This window comes from Gracilinanus agilis, chromosome 3 (assembly GCF_016433145.1).
Source record: "Gracilinanus agilis isolate LMUSP501 chromosome 3, AgileGrace, whole genome shotgun sequence".
In the NCBI taxonomy this organism is placed as follows: Eukaryota; Metazoa; Chordata; class Mammalia; order Didelphimorphia; family Didelphidae; genus Gracilinanus; species Gracilinanus agilis.
The window spans coordinates 607,037,830-607,057,023 of NC_058132.1; the positions used below are offsets into that span (position 1 = coordinate 607,037,830).

The 19,194-nt window shown below is 33.6% G+C and overlaps 1 protein-coding gene across 1 annotated transcript in view; it reads right to left on the reverse strand.

Moving 5' to 3' along the window:
* Positions 1-19,194, reverse strand: part of ERBB4 (erb-b2 receptor tyrosine kinase 4) — a 1,378,308-nt gene that overhangs the window by 51,450 nt on the left and 1,307,664 nt on the right. The window contains exons 21-22 of the mRNA XM_044670735.1: positions 8,005-8,160; positions 6,016-6,091 (exon numbers count right to left, since the gene is read on the reverse strand). Of these exons, the coding sequence (XP_044526670.1) occupies positions 6,016-6,091; positions 8,005-8,160 (232 nt within the window). The remainder of the gene's footprint in view (positions 1-6,015; positions 6,092-8,004; positions 8,161-19,194) is intronic.

A 19,194-nucleotide genomic window follows, 5' to 3' on the forward strand; every position in this document is an offset into this window, starting at 1 on the left:
ATAAATTTAAGTCATCTGACCCAGATGAACTACCACTCAGGTCTGACAAAAACTGGCAGATAGGATTGCTGAGCCACTGTCAGTGATATTTGAAAGATTGTGGAGAATAAGAGGTACAAGATTGGAAAAGGGCAGCTATTGTCCTGATTTTCAAAAAAGGAAAAGGAGTTGAAGCTATAAACCATATAGGCCAGTGAGCTCAGGTTAAATCCTGTGGAAATTCTAGAATTAAGAAAATTGTAGGCAAAGATATCAAAAGAGAATTACTATTTACAAAGATCCAGGATGGCTGGATAGGGCTAATATTATTTCCTTTTTGAAAGGATTTCTAAACTAGCAGATGAAGGGAATTTGGGTATATAGCTGATCTAGATTTTAGCAAAGATATTAACATGTTTTAGACATTTCTTGTGAAAATAAAGAGCTGTGGTCTAGACAGTTAAAAAAAACTAGATGCAGAAATGATTGAATGTCTTTACTTAGAATAGTTGTTAATTGTATAATGTAGATGTCATACCTCATCTCTAATCTAACATCCCAGGGATCTGCACTTTGTACTCTATCTTACATTTTATCAGTAACTTGAATGAAAAAATTGATAATTTGCTCATCAAATTTGTAGATGAAATAAAGCTTGAAGTGATAACTAGCACAATGAATTTAACAACTCAGGATAGAACATAGAACTGAATCAAATAAGATAAAAATTCAATAGTGATTAATGTAAACTTTCATATGGAGATATAAAAAAATTAACTTCACAAAGGGAAAAATGATAAGTCAAGAACAGAAAATTGTTTTCAAAAAGATCTGAAGTTTTAGTGGGCTTCTAGATCAATATGGTAACAGTGATGCTTCTTCCAAAAGGACAATCTCATCTTGGTCTGCAAAACTTCCAGGAATAGGGAGGTTGAAAGTTTCACTGTATTCTAATCTTGATAGTTCTCTTTTGGTATATTGTCTTCAATTTGGAGTACTATGGTTAAAGAAAGACTTTGAAAAACTAGAGATTACCTAGAGAAGATAAACCTGGATGACCAAAGACTTTGTGTCCATGGCATAGGATAATTAGTTTAACAGATTATGTTTATATTGAAGTAGAGAAGACTGGGGAGACATGATCACTGACCCAAATTATCTGAAGAGCTATTATGGAGAGGAGAGCTTAGACTTGTTCCATTTGACACTAGCAGGCAGAACCAAGAACAATGAGTAGAAATTGTTAAGGAATAAATTTAGGTTTGACTATAAGGAACACAATAAAAATCCTAACAGAGCTGTCCAAAAATGCAATAACCTCTTCAAGAGAGATGGATTCTCACTCCTTGGAGGTCTTTAAGCAAAAGCTGGACAGTATCTTAGTAGGCATGTTATAATAGTTATTGCATTTACACAAAGATTGATGAGATGGACACTGAGGTGGAAAGGAGACTGATTCTCAAATTCTGTGACCTTGTATTTTATGAAACAATGAGTTCTTTCTCTCATTTTGTCCATCCTCCCACATGACTAACAACCTGAAATACTATTCTCATTCTGGGGATAATGGAATAGAGAGTAAAGCCCTATGCCCTGAGTAAGGAAGACCTGAATTTAAATCCATACTTTAATACTTACTAGCTGTGTAAACTTGGACAAATATCTTCACTTATTTGTCTCTGTTTTTCCATTTGTAAAATGGGAATAAAACCAATACCTATTTCCTTGTATAGGCTATAAGGATGAAATGAGATAGTAGTTATGAAGCACTTAGCACAATTCATGGCAAATTTTAAACACTACATAAATGGATATTGATGATGATGATAGTTTCATTCATATCCTAGAATGCCAGACTGGCATAAGCTCCTCCTACAGATGGATATATGTTGTTAAAATAAAAAAAATATAAATTAGAAAATAGAGTATTGAAATCTGTTGAAGATAGCTAGTCAAGCTCTGATGATACAATGAAATATAAAGGACAGTCTCTACTCTCAAGGAGCTCACAGTCTAATGGGGAAGACAAAATGCAAACAACCATGTAAAAACAAGACACATAGAGGTTAAATCAAGAATAATCAACAGAGAGAAGGCATAAGAATTAAGGAAGATCAAGAAATGCATCTTATAGAAGGTTAGAGTTTAGCTGCAGCTTGAAGGAAGCCAAGAGAATTCTATTTTTATTTTTTTTAAACCCTTGTACTCGGTGTATTGTCTCATAGGTGGAAGATTGGTAAGGGTGGGCAATGGGGGTCAAGTGACTTGCCCAGGGTCACACAGCTGGGAAGTGGCTGAGGCCGGGTTTGAACCCAGGACCTCCTGTCTCTACGCCTGACTCTCACTCCACTGAGCTACCCAGCTGCCCCCCAAGAGAATTCTAGAGAGAAAATTCCTCCTCCTCTATGAAGTTTTCACTGGTCACCTTAGTTATAACTCATCTTTTCTTCCATCATTATCATGCAGCATTCTGCATTTCTGTTAGGTACTACTCTAAATTGTAGATTGTAGGACTATTTCAGGACAGTACAGTATTTACTATTTGCTTCAATCAACCAGTTAGCATTTATTAAGTTCACTTAGTATGTGCCAAGAATATATCTCTGTTATATCCCCTGATATGATTTGATAAGCTTCATAAATCAGGCAAGATACTTTAATTGCCTTTATTGTATTTCCCTTAACACCAACAACTATGGTTTGCACATTGTACATGGTTAATAAATGACCATTTATAGATAAAGAAAAAAATTTTTCCTTATCCTCATCATACCTAACTCTAACAAATGATATTACTTCCCCTATATCAGGACATTGATTTCATCTGGAAATGCAGACATTTACTAAATGTCAGCTAAATTTCACATTAATTACAGGTCAGACTTAACTTCTAACATGTACACTACTGTTCATATAAGATGTACATATATACATATGTACATCTTATATGCACAGTATATATATATATATATATATATATATATATATATATATATATATCCTAAATGGGCTTAGATTGGTAGGTTCTGAAATACTAGTTATGGGGTGAAGACTCTTTAGTCTTAAAAAGGGAATGTCTACTATTGAATCTATTAATTAAAGCCACATTTGCATTTCCATTGCCAACAGCAATCATTTATTCATTTGAGTTAAGATCACTTTGGTTTGTTACAGTGGTTGCTTGTTAATAGGGGATTATATGCTTTAGTTTTCCTAGAAAATGTGAATAGCACTGTTTCATATTTCTCTCATGTCCTAGTCTAGCTCTAAATTAGAAAAAATTATAGTTATTTCTATTAAAATCCTTCTTAAGTTTTAGCCTACAATGTTAATTAAGAATTACCATCAGGCAATGGGGGTACCATGGAAATATTTTGCATAGGGGAATGAAGAGATCAGAATAATATTTTGGAAAAATTACTTGGAGAGAATGGTAAAGTATGTATTAGAGAAAGGAGACCAGAAGGCCTGGTAAAAGGCTATTACAATAGTCTAGGCAAGAGGTGATAAGGCCCTGAGCAATGGTGGTATCAGGACAAACTGAAAGAAAAGAAAGACATAAAATAGCATTTGGAAGCAATGAAAGGGAAAATTGATTAAAAATTATATTAAATTTTTAAGTCTGAAATATTAGAAGAGTTATAATGTCATCGATAAAATAGAGAAGGAAGTAGAAATGGTGGCCATAGGAGAGATTCATTTTTGGAGCATGCTAAGTTTGATGTATGTGGAATACTGAGGTGAAAATACCCAATAGGAAGTTATAAATATGGAAGTGGCACTCCAGGAGAAAATGAAGAGTCAAAAGAAACTTTATGGTTATCTATATGAAAGTGATAATTGGAGCCATTGGAGTGGATGCAATTGGCAAGGAAGAGAGTATAGAGAATCTGAACAAACACAATATTAAACAATTATCAGAAACATAAAATACAATTACCAATTACCATGTTGTTAAGATGTTGGAAAAGGGGGACAATAGGAAAGAAAGACTAGATTTGGGGTTGGAACACCTAAAGTTGAATGTTTTTTGAGTTTTAATTAATTCATTTTTATTTGCTCCCAGTATGAATTCTATAAGCCCTCTAACATTTCTGAGCTTGAATTTTCTATGAAATGAGTGCCCTAAACAAGAAAATCTATATTTCCATCTATGTCCAATGATAAATTCCTAGAATACTTAAATGTGGTTAAACTTAGGAGTCTTCAGATAAAAGAGGAGTCATGAACTGAATGAATTATAAACAAGCATAAAATCTCTTCTGCTTTTTTCATCATTTAAGGATACGTACACATCATGGAAGATACATATTCATTCTTATGAAAATAAAGATGCTCCTAGTGGCAATTTTCCGCAATGATGAATTGCTGGACAAGGTTATATGTGACTTTTTCTGTCTTGGAAATTGCCAGCAATCATTGATGATTTTTCTTAAAGCATCTTATGGATTTGGGTTATAGTTTGTGATTTGTTTCAAAAAAGCACATATAGAACCCTCACCCTTTCTCTTTCCTCTGTCTCTATGTCCTCTCTTCCTCTCTTCTCCCTCCCTCTTTATCTTCCTCTCTCTCCCCTTCTCTCTTAAGAATAGCCCCCCAGGATTTTGCAGTTCAACGTGAAAATAAATAATGTAGCACAAGAAACAGAATTTCTCCCAAAAGACAAACTTTAATATTAAAAATCTGACTGTTTTCCTAACACTTTGCCTTTTTTCCTTTGCTTTAAAGGTCATTTAAAATTTACCAGCAGCCCTATAATAGTATTTATTAGGCTGTCACTTCACATAAAGGGAGATACAGGTAAAATGTTACATGTATATCTATGTGTCTGTATGTGCATATATATACATACATATGTATGTGTGTATACAAATATACATACATATATATGATAGATTTGTTTTTACTTCACTCCTCCCACTATCATATATTAAGCAGGTTTTGTCAAGCATTTTCTGCTGCACTCTTTAAAATTGAACATGAAGAAGTTCATATTTTCAGATTGAGAAAGCAAAATTAGGGGCTCATGAAGATTCTAGGACTTTCAATGGCTCATACATATCAAAGAAAGTTATTTTAAAGCACCACCATTGATATATTTTCCCCCTCTGAGTAATGAGGATAAATTAATTTACTTCACAATAGTAGTTTTCAGTGGTCCCCAAAGGGTTAGGCTTGATGTCAAATATCAAACCAAAACAATAGCCAAGGGGATGTGGTGCTCCATCACCAATTCTAATGGAGAGTGCGCATTAAGCTTTATTGTTGATAGTAGCGTGATTTCACTAGGAAAGGTATAGCTGTATACTTGTTCATACCTGTAATGACTTGAGTGGCAAACTCTCAGCTTCCAAACTGCTCATCCTGACATTACAATTAAGAACATTTAAGTAAATGTCCTAATTTCGAAAATCCACTCAGCTTCAGTTCCAATTACACATCATCTGACCTTTCTGATTGCTTCCAAAGTTATTTGTGAAATTAAAATCAAGGCTGCATCAAATAGTCTCTCTCACGTACTTTCCATCTCCCTCTCCTCATTCTGTGTTCTTTTCTATTCTCTTCCATGTTTGTTCTGTTATGACAAATTCCCTTTTATCTGACTGTGGTACAGAAACTTCCATAAGCCAGAAAATGTTTTTTGACATTCATTGCTTTTTGAGTTGGATTTTCAAAGAGCTGTTGAAAATTATGGCCTTGAGCCATATGATTCCATGATTCTGTGCCTAAACTAAAAGAGGTTTCTTTTTCCTTTCCTGTCACAATGATCAGCAAAAGTGCTACCAGACTAGAGTTAACAGAAGACAGCCCAGCAGGGAGGCTGAGATATTACATTTTAGAGAGCAGGGAAATAACACAGAAGACAGGTGGAGATACCATTTAGATTTATTTTTTTTAAAGGAAGAAAGAGAAAACACTTAACTCCTTTAGGAAAAAAAGGCTTAATAAATATGTACCACTAGCACAATAAAATGACTTGCCTTTAGAAAAGCTCAAAACCCCAAAGCCTTAAATGACAATTGGAAATTTACTAACCATAGCTCCAAACATCACTCTGATGGGTGAATTTCCTATAGTGGATGCACTCCAGGGCCATCCATTTAATTGGCATCTAAAGAAAAGAAAAATAAGGAAATGAGATTTTTTTAATTACTTAAAAAGCCAATGTTTTCATTCTCTAAATCTGATTATTCCAGATTGTCTATACCTACTTCCATCTATATGGATTTATTTATTCATCAGGGTAGAAAACAAGTGCACAGATGAAGGGTAGTTCATAAAATAAAATGGAATATCCTTTAAGAAGATGGAGAGTCTCTGGTTTATAAGAAATCCAAAGTCAAATATACTAGGTGCTGATTAATATAATCTCAGGCTATCATTCAACTAATATGGAAAACTCACAACACCAAATCCAAATACTCTTTCATATACTTGTGAAGATGATCAAATTTTAAATCTGTTGTTAGTTGCTGGGGACTTATGGAGATCCTAATAGCTTCTAAATCTTTTCTCTGACCCTACAATCGACCCACATTGCTTTATTGTTCCCCAATCTTTTCTCCTATTCAAATTAGAAAACGGTGGCCTTGTATTTATCCCTGTTCCTAATCAACCACCTTGGATAAAGTTTACTGTTCAGAAGGAGAGCTGGAGAAGAGAAAATGCGTGGAATATCTATGCCAAATTCAGCACTGTTGTTGGGAAAGCAAGTCAGAATATACACCTTCCTGCTGGGGGTCAGAAGCATCATTCCTATATATGATCAGAAGAATTATATAACAAATATAATTAGACTCAATGGAGAAAAATAAACATTGTACTAAGCAGTTGGAAGTTAAAAATGAAACAGAACTTACAATCACAAGTGGTTGGCTGCCCACCAAGGTGATATCAAGGTAACTCTGACAGAATCATTGCATTCAAGGAAAAGGAACAGCACCCACGTGGAAGGTAATTTCCCCAAAGGCAAGGACTTAGCACACTTTATGGACTAGAGGACACTCAGTTAAAGAAGCAAGTTTAAATCGCAAGTGGCTTGATAAAGACTTAATGTTTCTTAGGTATTTAAAGCTGTAATGAATCTTACTTTAGACAAACTCTACAGCTGTATATACTCAAGAGCAGTAAAGATATATGATTTATACACTTCTGGGGCCTTCTGTGCAATCTTGCTATGTGATCTTAAGCCTTAACATTCCTAAGTATCAAGCCCTTGAAATTCAAACCATAAATATTCAATTTATTTTATGCTAATTCTCATTAGCCTAGAACAGATGAGGGAGAAAGTAAAATAATGTTGTAAGATTGACGTTATTTATGAATGCTGTATTAATTTGACCTTTTAAGGGATCTTGCATTTATGAAGACATTTATAGGAAGTTTTGGGGGGGGGGGGAAATCACATTCTAAAATTTAACAGCCTACTAGTTAAACAACAAAATTCCTCAGAAAGCATGAAGTTTAAAAGTATCTAGTAAAGATACATACATGTGTAACTGGTTTTTCTTAAAATTCAAGAATATATTGTATGATTTTTAACAAAATATATTTAGCTTAGTACAGCAAAAATGCCTTGAATTTATCATCAGAAAAAAATTGTAACCCTAACTTTACCTCTTATTATCTATGTGTCTTCTACCTCTCTGGGTCTCAGTGAACACATAAAATGAGAAAATTGGGGAGGGAATTACTAAACCACTTTCCAATTCAAAATACTATCAATGAGTCAACAAATACTTATTAAGCATTTATGGGGCACCACACATTGTGCTAAACTTCTGGGAGTACAAAATAGAAGCAAAAAGACAGTCCCTGCCTTCAAGCAACTTACGTTCTAAATGGAAAAGGCATTAAAAAAAAGAAGTCAAAAGGGGATCTTTGTAAGGGGGCAGGGAGAAGTCTCTAAATTCAAGAGAGAAGCTGGAGAATTAATTTTTATTTTGTGACTGAGACAAAAATACAAATGAAAGCTATTCAAATATTTTATATTTATTAGTCTTACTTTTCAGAAGGGATACTCACCTTCCCTCCATCAGCATTATATTCTTTTTCATCTCCTTCTAAGAGTCTGGCTAAACCAAAATCAGTGATCTTCACATGATTTGGCGATTTCACCAAGACATTACGAGCTGCCAGATCTCGATGGACAAGGCGTCTTTCTTCCAGGTACATCATTCCCTGTGAAACAATCAACCCCAAACAATAATTAGTTATATCTAGTGCTTTTCCTTTCTTGTCTAAAACTGATTAATATTGCCTTTTCTTGAAAGGACTTAATCTCCTCCAAATAAAGAATGGGGTCTGGTGATTTTCAATTTCAGTAAGCTATGAAAAAAATCTCCAGATGTCTCTTGTTTTTCCCCTTCAATATAATAAAGGGAAGAGTAAGATGCTGACATAAGGGATCAACATTTCTTCATTTCTCTTAACCTCTACAACCTCTTAGCCTCTCTAATGAACCATCCAGGTGTCATAACTGATAATACCCCAGCTAACCATCTTATAATCTCCTGATAATTTTCTTCCCAAATCAGAGACTAATCTTCTGCATTAAAAATAAAAAAGTTTACATGATGCTTTGTATTAGTATCAAGATCATCATCATAGTCTAAGTTTATTAATTATAATAAAAAGAACAGATGTCTAAGGTTGTTAGTGGTCTATCCCTTCATAAAGATTTTTATGAAAGCAGTTATCAGAATCTATGATGAAATTACACATTTTGTATTTACCCTCAAGGTATCCTTTAATACACTGACTCTTAAAAACAGAGTCATTCTCTAAAACCAATAGGTGAATAATGCAATTAAAAGCACATATAAACTGGAAAGTTCAAAGAGGTACAGCTAGTTCCTAAAAAAGGAAAATATTTAGTGTGTCTATATGCAAATTGAATAGATAAAAAATTTTACATGAATTATAATTAGCCCTAAAGAAAGGAATCCAAGAACCTTCAAACGAACTTCGATAAAAATCTTTTGGTGAGATTAATGAGATCATTTCAGTGATAGATATTATGTTAACATCATCAAGAGTGGAGGGTGGTGTAGTGGTGAGAGAATAATTAAAGACAATCAGTTCCCTATATCAGCAGATATCAGTTCCGTATATCAGCAATGGCCATAGACATCATTCAATATGGAATCGAATTATTATAAATGTATGGTCAAGCAATTATAGACCATATACCAGCAAGAGAAGAAAAAAGAAAATAATTTTAGATAGCATCATGATCCAAATTCAGTATAAATGTGTGATAAACAACACCAATAACAGATCCTGCATAACGCCACCCAATAAGTCAGTAGCTGTGACACCCTGTGAATTGGTGTCATCTGTGAATACTCTTAAATTTCTGAAATCAACACAGAATCAAAGATTTATGTGCTGCTTCTCCTATTTCTTAAACACTGGTTTTCTCCAGGCCCCTCAAAATGAGAAGTTCCTAGAAGTTAGATAACCTGAAAAATATATAGCTCCTTCTACCTGCTAAAGAAATTTCCCAGTAAAAGAAATTTCATGATTTTAAGAAAAATATTCTCAGTCTCAAAAATTAGTTTTGGAGTAATAAAGAAAAACCATATTTTTTGTCATTCTAACTTTATATCAGGATTATGGATAACATTCTGATGTTAAGTGTTGTCAATATTAGATAATTTATATTTGAGGATTGAAACCAATATGTGTTTTTTTAAAGTAAAAGCAACACTAAAATCTACTTGTTTGGAATCATCAGGAAAGTACTTAAATCCTGGCTAGAATTACAATATACATTTTCATTTTATTCAGCATAGGGGTTTGTGTAACTACAACTGTCAGTGAAACTTGTCCCTAATTTATACTAATAGTGTGGTTATGGACAAGTTACTTTAGTGTTATTAAATCTAAATTCTGACTGTGATCTGAAAAACCCTGGCATCCCTTTAATTTTATTCAGTGGACATAGCCATAGCCATATGATATATAATAAATGATAAAGTTTACTTTTATTGATTCATATATGCAGTTTCTTTACATTAAAAGGGACTAAAGGATACTAGGTGATAACTTCTCCATATTTTTTCATACCCATTAAAAGCCATTGAAAGTATACCCACTATTTTTTTCCCATCTTAAAAATATTATTTGTGATATTGAATGGATGTCTGGGAGAGGAAGGGGAAGAGATTATTGGAATGCCTATGATGGTGTAAGAAATAGAAAATACCAATAAAATTGTTTAATGAAAGAAAATATTGATAGCCATTCTCTTTGCTGTGGCAAAGAACTGGAAATTGAAAGGATGCCCATTAATTAGGGAATGACTAAACAAACTGTGGCATAAGCTTATGATGGAATGCTGCTGGCCCATAAGAAATGACAATCAGCTTAATTTTTAAAAAATGAAAAGACCAATGTGAAATTATGGAGATTGAAACAAAAAAAATCAAAGGAATATTATATATAACAACAAAAATATTGTTTGAAGCATAATGTGTATGTATCTACCTCAAGAAAAAGTATTAATAAATAGAAAAAAGCAAGACATACTTTTATATGTACATATATCTTTTTTGTCAAATGCTGCCTTCTCTAATGGGAGGAGAAGAGGGAAGGAGTTCCTGGGTATATTAAAGTAAGAAAAAAATAAATATATTTAAATTTAAAAACATAATACATGCTTAAATAGTTAAACAATATAAACTTCAATTTCATTGTCTCCTAAACTGTATTTCAGAGAATGCTGGTATATCATGTGAGGTGAATAAAGATTCTATGAGAATAATCTCAGGTTAATATTTCCCTTCTAATATCGTTAATATATATATACATACATATATATATATTATATACAACAAGTTTTGAGTACGACTATATTTTAAATATATCTATTTTGCCTCACAATTTCCATAAATTTTATTTATCCTAGAAGTATTCCATAAAATCAGACCAGCTCCTTCTCAATTCCTTTATTGAACCAGAATTATATTGCTTTTTTTTTAGGGAAACTTTTTAAAAAATTGTTTATTACATTAAAGCTCTCAGGTATCTCCTTTCTCCTTTTCCCCTCCCTTCCCTCCTCATGCTCATCATTTCTTACCACTTAATAATACTCCATCACAATCAAATGCCACAACTTACTTAGTCATTCCCCAAGTGGGCATCCCTTCAACTTCCTGTTGCTGTTGAATTTTTTTTTTGGTCACCACAGCTGCTACAAATATTTTAGAATGTATGGATTCTTTTCTTTTCTCCCTGATCACCTTAGGAAATGTTTAATAGTTGTATTGCTGGGTCAATGAGTATATACAGTTTTATCAATATATATTTAAGGTCAAAAGTGTTCTTTTGGGGAAAGTGATAATCTATTATCACTACCACCTACTCAAAGCCATTTGGGTTAACAAGAACCACTATAATATTGGTCTATGAAAAAGAGAAATACACATGATGAAGTTAAGTTCCTTGAATACAGAGACTTTCATTTTTTTGTTCCTTGTCTCCCTAGTACCTAACATGATATCTAAATAAATACTTGTCAGTTGATATCTGCTGGCTTGGTTTTGATCATACTGTCAATAAGAGACTTGGGATGATACTAGCTTCCTAACAAATGGTACCCCTACAAAAATGTTATTAGGATTAGAGTTTTATTTTTCCCCATTAGAAAATACCATATAAGTTCCATTTACTGACTATTTACTCTAATACAGAATCACTTTCTAAGTCAGAAATTTTTTTATGGAGTCAGGATTACTAAAAAATCATGGTGATAAAAAGAAGCCATTTTAAAATGAAGAGTGGTAAAAAGTATCAATGTGAAAGAGATAATAAAACAATAAACATTAATTCTAATACTGATTCACTGCATTTCTTAGTAAGTTCTTATGATCATGTAGTTGCATCTCCCTTTTTTAAAAACCCTTACCTTCTATCTTGGAATCAATACAAAACACAGGTTCCAAAGCAGAAGAGTGGTAAGGGATAGATAGTTGAGGTTAAGTGGTTTTCCCAGGGTCACAAAGCTAGGAAGTGGCTGAGGTCAGATTTGAACTCAGAACCTCTTATCTCTAAGCCTGGCTTTCTATCCATTGAACTATCAGCTGCCCTTGACCATAAGCCCTTAATTAGATCACAAGTCATTAATTACCACGGTTATAAAGGCTAATTGTGAGAATGAAAACATCAATTACTGAAATTAATGAAAATGTGAACCATTTTAAGAGTGTCTTTAATGAAAAAAATACCGTTTTGCAAAGATGGTTTTCTCACTAAATATTTATACAAAATGTGGAATCATTATACAATGAATTTGTTCTCCATTAACTGCCATTTTATGGTGGACAGGTTGACCTCACACTCAGTAAAACTTCTCTCTAGCATAATACTAACTGTGTAATTATAGGCAAGCCATTTAACTACTCAATTCTCCTAAGTAAATCTCTGATACTATAAGTTACAGATGAGTTGCTACTCTGTTATATGGGAAGGAGTATCAATTTTGGGATTTCTCCTCACCATTGGAATTACTGGTATGAACCCTCGGCCCACAAAATTATATAAGAAATAAATTATTCTCATCCAGTTTTAAAAGTTATCAAGCCTTTTCAAATATATCAGAGAGTTAAATGGGAAAAAGTCCTTCTCTTCTGTACATAGCAAAATCCTTCCCTTACCATGTTTGTAGGCACCATTTGGAAATATCGTGTATATTATATGCCCTATAAAGTACCACTATACCAATATTCATTAGCATATTTTTATAACTTTTATAACAAAAAGGCAATAGACACTAAATGGATATTTATGGATGATGATGATTATGGGACATATAACTGTTGTATTGAAATACATAAAAGTAAGAAAGAAAAACACCTTTTAAAGTAATGACCATCAAAAATAATATGTTTAGCAAAAAGTCCACCTGCTGGCAATCCATCATGGGTGCAGTGGACAATGTAAATTAAAAAGCTATATTTGTTGCCTTCTGGAAAAATATAAAGAGTTTAATGAATATTGAAATTATCAGCAGCCTCTTACACATGAGAATCTAGGAAACAATATCTATGAGAGAAAGAAATGCCAAGATTATATAAAGTATTTATTTGGGTGAGGGTTATTGATTATTTTGAAGCAATCTCTTATATCTGAGGTGGCATCTCCAATGCCCTGAGACTATAATCAATCATTTTCTGACAGAAAAATGCCATAAAATAAAATGAGCCATCATATGATACTACCAAAGCAAAATGCCTTGGGATTTAGGAGAGAAGAGCCCCTGACCTGATACCCTGAGGTGAAGGCAATCCTTGGAGTTTACAGGAAGCACTGCAATGCAGCAGAACAGACTCCTAAAATATCTGAATTGCTGCAATAGCAGCTGTACAACAGGGCACGTCCACACAGCAATAAAGCCAAGGGGTACAAAATAAAAGCAATACATCGTTTCCACAAACTTAACTTTAGACCTAGTCTCAGTCAGAATCTAAAGGACTGTAGGTATGGCTCTTGAGGTTTCCTTTATGGAAGACGTGTGCTCTACTTTCTTACTTTATCACCTAGAAAGCATTTCGGTAAGCAAGGTATCTGTCATTTGTCACCGAGTACCAGAGGGGAGTTCTTGGGTAACGATGTTTTTGGAGGTTTTTGTCTAGTTCATGATTGAATAGTTGCATGATGGGTTTTATCCATAACAGTTTATACTTGACCAATTGTCTTATTATACCTTTTACTGCTTTTGTGAAAGAGTCTTGCTTCTTTTATTTTATATTTATATCCATTAAAAAGGTTTATGTAAGTGTTCATTAATTTGAGTAATCCAGGTCCTTAGCTTTTGGAAGCCTGTCTAAAATTTGCCAGGATTAGGGTTAAAGTTTTAATTTCTTCTTAGAACTGATTCATGTAAGTTGTTCAATAATAACAATAATGTTTTCTGAACTTAAAAAAACATGTTTTTATGGAGCATCAATTCAATTTCCTATGTCTTGATATCAATAAATATTTATATTCCTAGGAAGATTTTTCATTCTTTAACATAAAACATACCAATTTCTTTCAAGTTAAGGGAAAACAGTTGCTCTACCAAGTCCTGGGAAGCTTAAGTGAAGTTAAGAGAGACCTGACTTATTCTGATAATAACTCATGCTCCCTACATCCCGACCATGTGACAGTATCATCAAACAGATATGTGAAGCTAGAAAATTTCAAGCGGCAGTCAGCTCTCACGGACATTAATCTCTAGAGCTGGCAGGAGGACATTTTCCTGTTTTCATCCTAATAACCAGAAGCTTTCTTAATAACAAAAAGCTTCAGGAAAGCTGGCTTCAAATGATATTCTCTCCTCTTTTCTGCTTCTCCCTCTAAAATATCCATCCCTGCTGGGAAAAGAAAAGAAAAAAAAGGAAAAAAAAATCAACTCTAGTACTTAGTGTAGGGGCTGAAGATAAGTGCATTTTTTACAAAAAGAAGAGATCCACTCTCTCCCTTTTGTTGAGGTGAGTAATCTGCTTCCTCCAAATAACACATAGATGGAAAAACCAAAGAAGATTCATAATTGAGCAAGCTTCACAAGAATTCTCATGGGAGACAGTACAATACAATGAAAGTAAATCAAGAGATCTAGAATTCATTACTGTATCTGCTGCTAACTTGCTATACAACTTCTGAGAAATCACTTAACCTATACGAGTCTCAGTTTCCTCCTTATGCAAAATGAATACATTCGACCAAATGAGCTCTTTATCACTACGGGCTCCAATATCCAGTGACAGATATCTTCTTTACTTCCTTCTGAAAGAGTAAAATAATAGGCCATTCATAATAGTTGAGTCTCAAAGGTTGAGAGGGAATTCTCTTCATACAATATAAGGACATTAAAGTAGATAAATTAATCTTTCACTAAGATTTTTAAAAATGCAAATTCCAGCCAGATGTACAGTTTGATTTAAAGGAAGAGTCATTCATTCAATAGTTCCCCAGTTCAGCTCAATTCAGGACACTTTTATTAGTATTGCCAACTTTGCTACAATTTACTATATTAAGCGCTAAGCATATAAAGATAAAAATAATGCTGGCCTTTTCTCCAAGGAACTTTACACCTTTACACCAGTAAGCCTAACACAAACTACACAAACAAGGAGAGAGGCTAGAAGCAAAGGAGTATTGTAGGAAAATCTGAAGGAAGAAAATGCTATCATCTGGGGAGGAAAAGTCCTTCAAGACAGCAATTCAGCTAGCCCATGATGGAAACTGAGAATATTGAAAGTCAAAGATAATAAGCACACAGTAAAGGTAAAATATTGTGTTCCCAGAATGTGTAATAATGTAATAATTTCTCTGTTCCCTTTAATTTGTCCCTTTGGGCTTTAGGATGAGTTAACCTCGGATTGTACATTGGCTTGGATCAGAAATAAAGTCGACGCCAGAGGTCATCTTGCAACTTTATTATGCTACAAGTTGTTGTCACCAGTAAAGGACTGGTTGAGTGATGGGTTGAGGACTCTTAAGCATTTTTATCCTTCTGAGGATACATTTAAATACATTTTAATCTCTGTAACATATAGTTCTTAAATTGCCCTTATACAAATTTACTTAATTGTAAAAATGGTATTGTAAAAAAGTTGGCAGGACACTTCCTTAGTGATAGTTGGGGGGAGAGGGAGAAGGTCCTAGCCTCATGCTTAAGGGCATGCCTCACCAAAAGTTCCTTCTGGGTACTTTGATAACTATGATGGGGGAAAGGTGGGCAGGACTCAGTAGTCTTTAAACCAAGGGGGGAAAGTCTCTGCTTTTCTTTGTCTTTCCTTTTTATGCATGTTTAGTTGAGAACTCTTAATGGTTAGTTCTTAGACTTCTAGTAAATGGAACGGGAATTTCTCTCCCCTTCTTGAGATTGTCGGGTCATTTTTCTCCAGACCTTAGTTTCTTCAACTGTAAAAGTATGTATTTGGACTAGATAACTTCTAAGGCCTTTTCAACTCTTGTTCTTATCATTTTATAACAATAAGTAACAGCATGGCAGATAAATGCACATGGTAGCAAAAGCATGAGTGGCTTCTAAAGTCCTGAACTATCTCTTCTGCTTTATTTTTCCTTACCTGATCACAGGTGAACAAAGAATGATGATGATTTGGTTATCTCTGGACTTAAGGCTATTTCCTGAGCTCAAGAGGTCTAGGTGCTGGTTACCTATTGGTAGGCATTGCTGACCAACAGAAAAGAGATGGGAAAAGGACTCTCTTAATTACCTCTCATTATTTCACTTTTTCTTTCTGGAGGATTTATTTTCTATTGTTGCTATTTTCCATTCTTATTTAATCTCTGGTAATCCTAAAGAGAATCATTATTTTATCATATATAAAAGGCTGGCTCTATAGTCAGAAAATTAACATTGATGTCCTGCCTTTGAAAATGTCTTGAATTTGGAAAAGTAAGTCATTTCATTCCTTCCTTATACCCTCAACAGTTATAAGTTACAGATGAGCCATCGATCTTCATGAATGGAAATATTTTTACCCAAATGTTCCTCAATAGGATGAAATCGTATGTCTAATCCAAAGTGCACACATAGAAAATGAAGAACTCTGAAGATTACTAGCACTATAAAGGATGTGAAAATACACAGTTCCTATACAGGGAAGTTCATCATATGGTATGGAAGGCAAGATGTCTGTCATTTAAACACTAAGACAATAACACCAGACTATGTATAATCAGACTCAAAGTTTGTAGTATAGGGTTAAACTGATGTAATGATTCAAGCAGAGCAAGATCGTTGTAGCAAGATACCATGATTTTCATAAAAGGAGATTAGATTTGCTCTAGTGAGGGGAAAAAAGTTGTTGTGTTGTTTTTTTTTAATTCTCAGAGAGTAATTTATTCACCCTGGTTACACAGAGGACTGTTTATAACAATAGGAAGATAGAGCTAAGACTTGTGATTTCACCTTTTTAAGATAATACCCAAGTGAGGAAACTCTCTATAAATGCAAGACAGTATTTTATAATCTTAGACAGTTGCCTAGATCATTGAGAGTTTAAGTGATTCACCTAAGTTCATACATTCATTATATGTTGGAGATAGGACTTGAATCTATATTTTCCCAGCTTTAAGGCTAACTCTTCAAACATGTAGGCACTCAGAACAAAAATAATAAGAATTATGTTCCTATTAAAGTTGATAATTATATTAATAATAAAAAAGGAGCAGCTAAGTGGTACAGTAGAGAGGGCCCTAGCCATAGATTCTGGAAGACAAGCAACACATTCTGACTATGTGACTTGGGGCCAGTCACTTTATTCCTCCCTGAATTTCCTTGTCTATGAAAGGAGAATAATAGCAATAGCACTTATTTCCTAGGGTTCTTTTGATGAACAAATGAGATAATATTGGGGAAGTTCTTAACAACCTTTAGAGCACTATATAAATGCTAGCTAACTTACAGTAGAAATTATAACATTCATTGTAAAGCTGTTTAGAGCAATCATCAACAATGCAGCACTAATTTTAATGTATTCTTCTATAACATTAAGCTAACAAAAAATGAATATATTTTGACCCTATCTAAGGCCCCAGCAATGCAAGGATCTATGCCATAGAAGGAACAGACAAAGTTTGAATACAGATTGAAGAATACCATTATTCATTTTATTTTCCCATGGATATTTCTCTAGTGTATGCTATATGTGTATTGCTTCACAACATGATAAACATGGAAATATGTATTGTATAACTCCTGTAAAATCTATACCATGTTATTTGTCTTCTTGGGGAAGGAAGAAAAATGGGAGGGATGGAGAGAACATGGCTAGCAAAATGTCAGAAAGGAATTATTAAAAATTGTATCAATATGTAAAAAATAAAATAAAAAAACATACTATATAAAGCTTGTCACCCCAAGTCAACTTTTAATATTTCCTATTTAGAAAAAAAACAAGTGTTGATAGATGTACTCAAAACACACCATAAGCAGTTAAACATTTACAGAAATATTTTAGGAACCAAATGACATTACCTTACTGAACAAGAGTAAAGGCTGGCAATAAATAAATGCTATTGAATTTGTCGAATGTAAACAAAAGTGATTTACTTCCAGATGAGCCTATGAAATGGCTGAGATCCAAGAGTAGAATCAAAAGGCCCTACATGGATAACATCCCCAATGATTCAATCAACAACAATGTTGAAAAGAAAACATAAAAAAATGATGTTGTTGTGCATATTTATTAACCTGCAAGTTGCTTATAATAGCAATTTAGGAATAGGTCATCTGTATCAAAAATTTTAATAAATTAATTCTTTAGGAATCCAAAATTTTAAATTGATGCAATTTATTCAAGGAAATGGTAGGTATTGCATGTCACCTGTTGCCAAAATTTAGCACCTATTAACTACCTCAAGGCAGCATAGCATAATGGAGAGAGCTCTGGTTTTATAGACAAAAAGACTTGGTTTTGAATTTTGCAATAAACATTAAACAACTGTGTAGCCCTGGGTTAGTCACCTTGGGGCCTATGTTTCTTCTGTAAAATGGAGAAATTGGTCTCAACAACTTCTAAGGTCAATTTCAGCTCTAAATCCATAATCACAGGATCCTATAAACTAAGTAGACATGATCCATTTGCCAGATTTCAGACATCAGAAACTCACTTTCCTTCTTATATTAAGAGACAGAAAACCACTCCCTTACAAAAGCCAAACTATCATTGAGAATTCAACAAAAACATCATGCTAAAACTAGTCATATCACAGATAAAACTACTGGCCTCAACCATATAGATATAATACTCATCCACAGAGATTTAAGAATATTTTAATGTTTCCAAATAGAATAATTGTATCTTCCAAACTAAACAGAATGAAGAAGTTTCTAAAATACAGAAATTGTGTGGAAGAAATAAGAACTACATGAGAACAAGACAAGGTGTATGCCTTCCCTATTGTCCTGCTACTATTTCAGTTTATCCCTATTATGTAATCTATTATGTTTTCAGTAATTTTATAGTCAATTCCTTTCATTGAATTATAAAAAGTGGTAATTTTATCTAACTGAGAGATAACATGCAGAACAAAAAATAGGAAGGAATAATAAATAACAAGATAGTAACACCCAAGATCATTTGTTTTTAATTTTCATCAAAAAAATTTTAAATAGGGGGCAGCTGGGTAGCTCAGTGGTTTGAGAGCCAGGCCTAGAGACTGGAGGTCCTAGGTTCAAATATGGCCTCAGACACT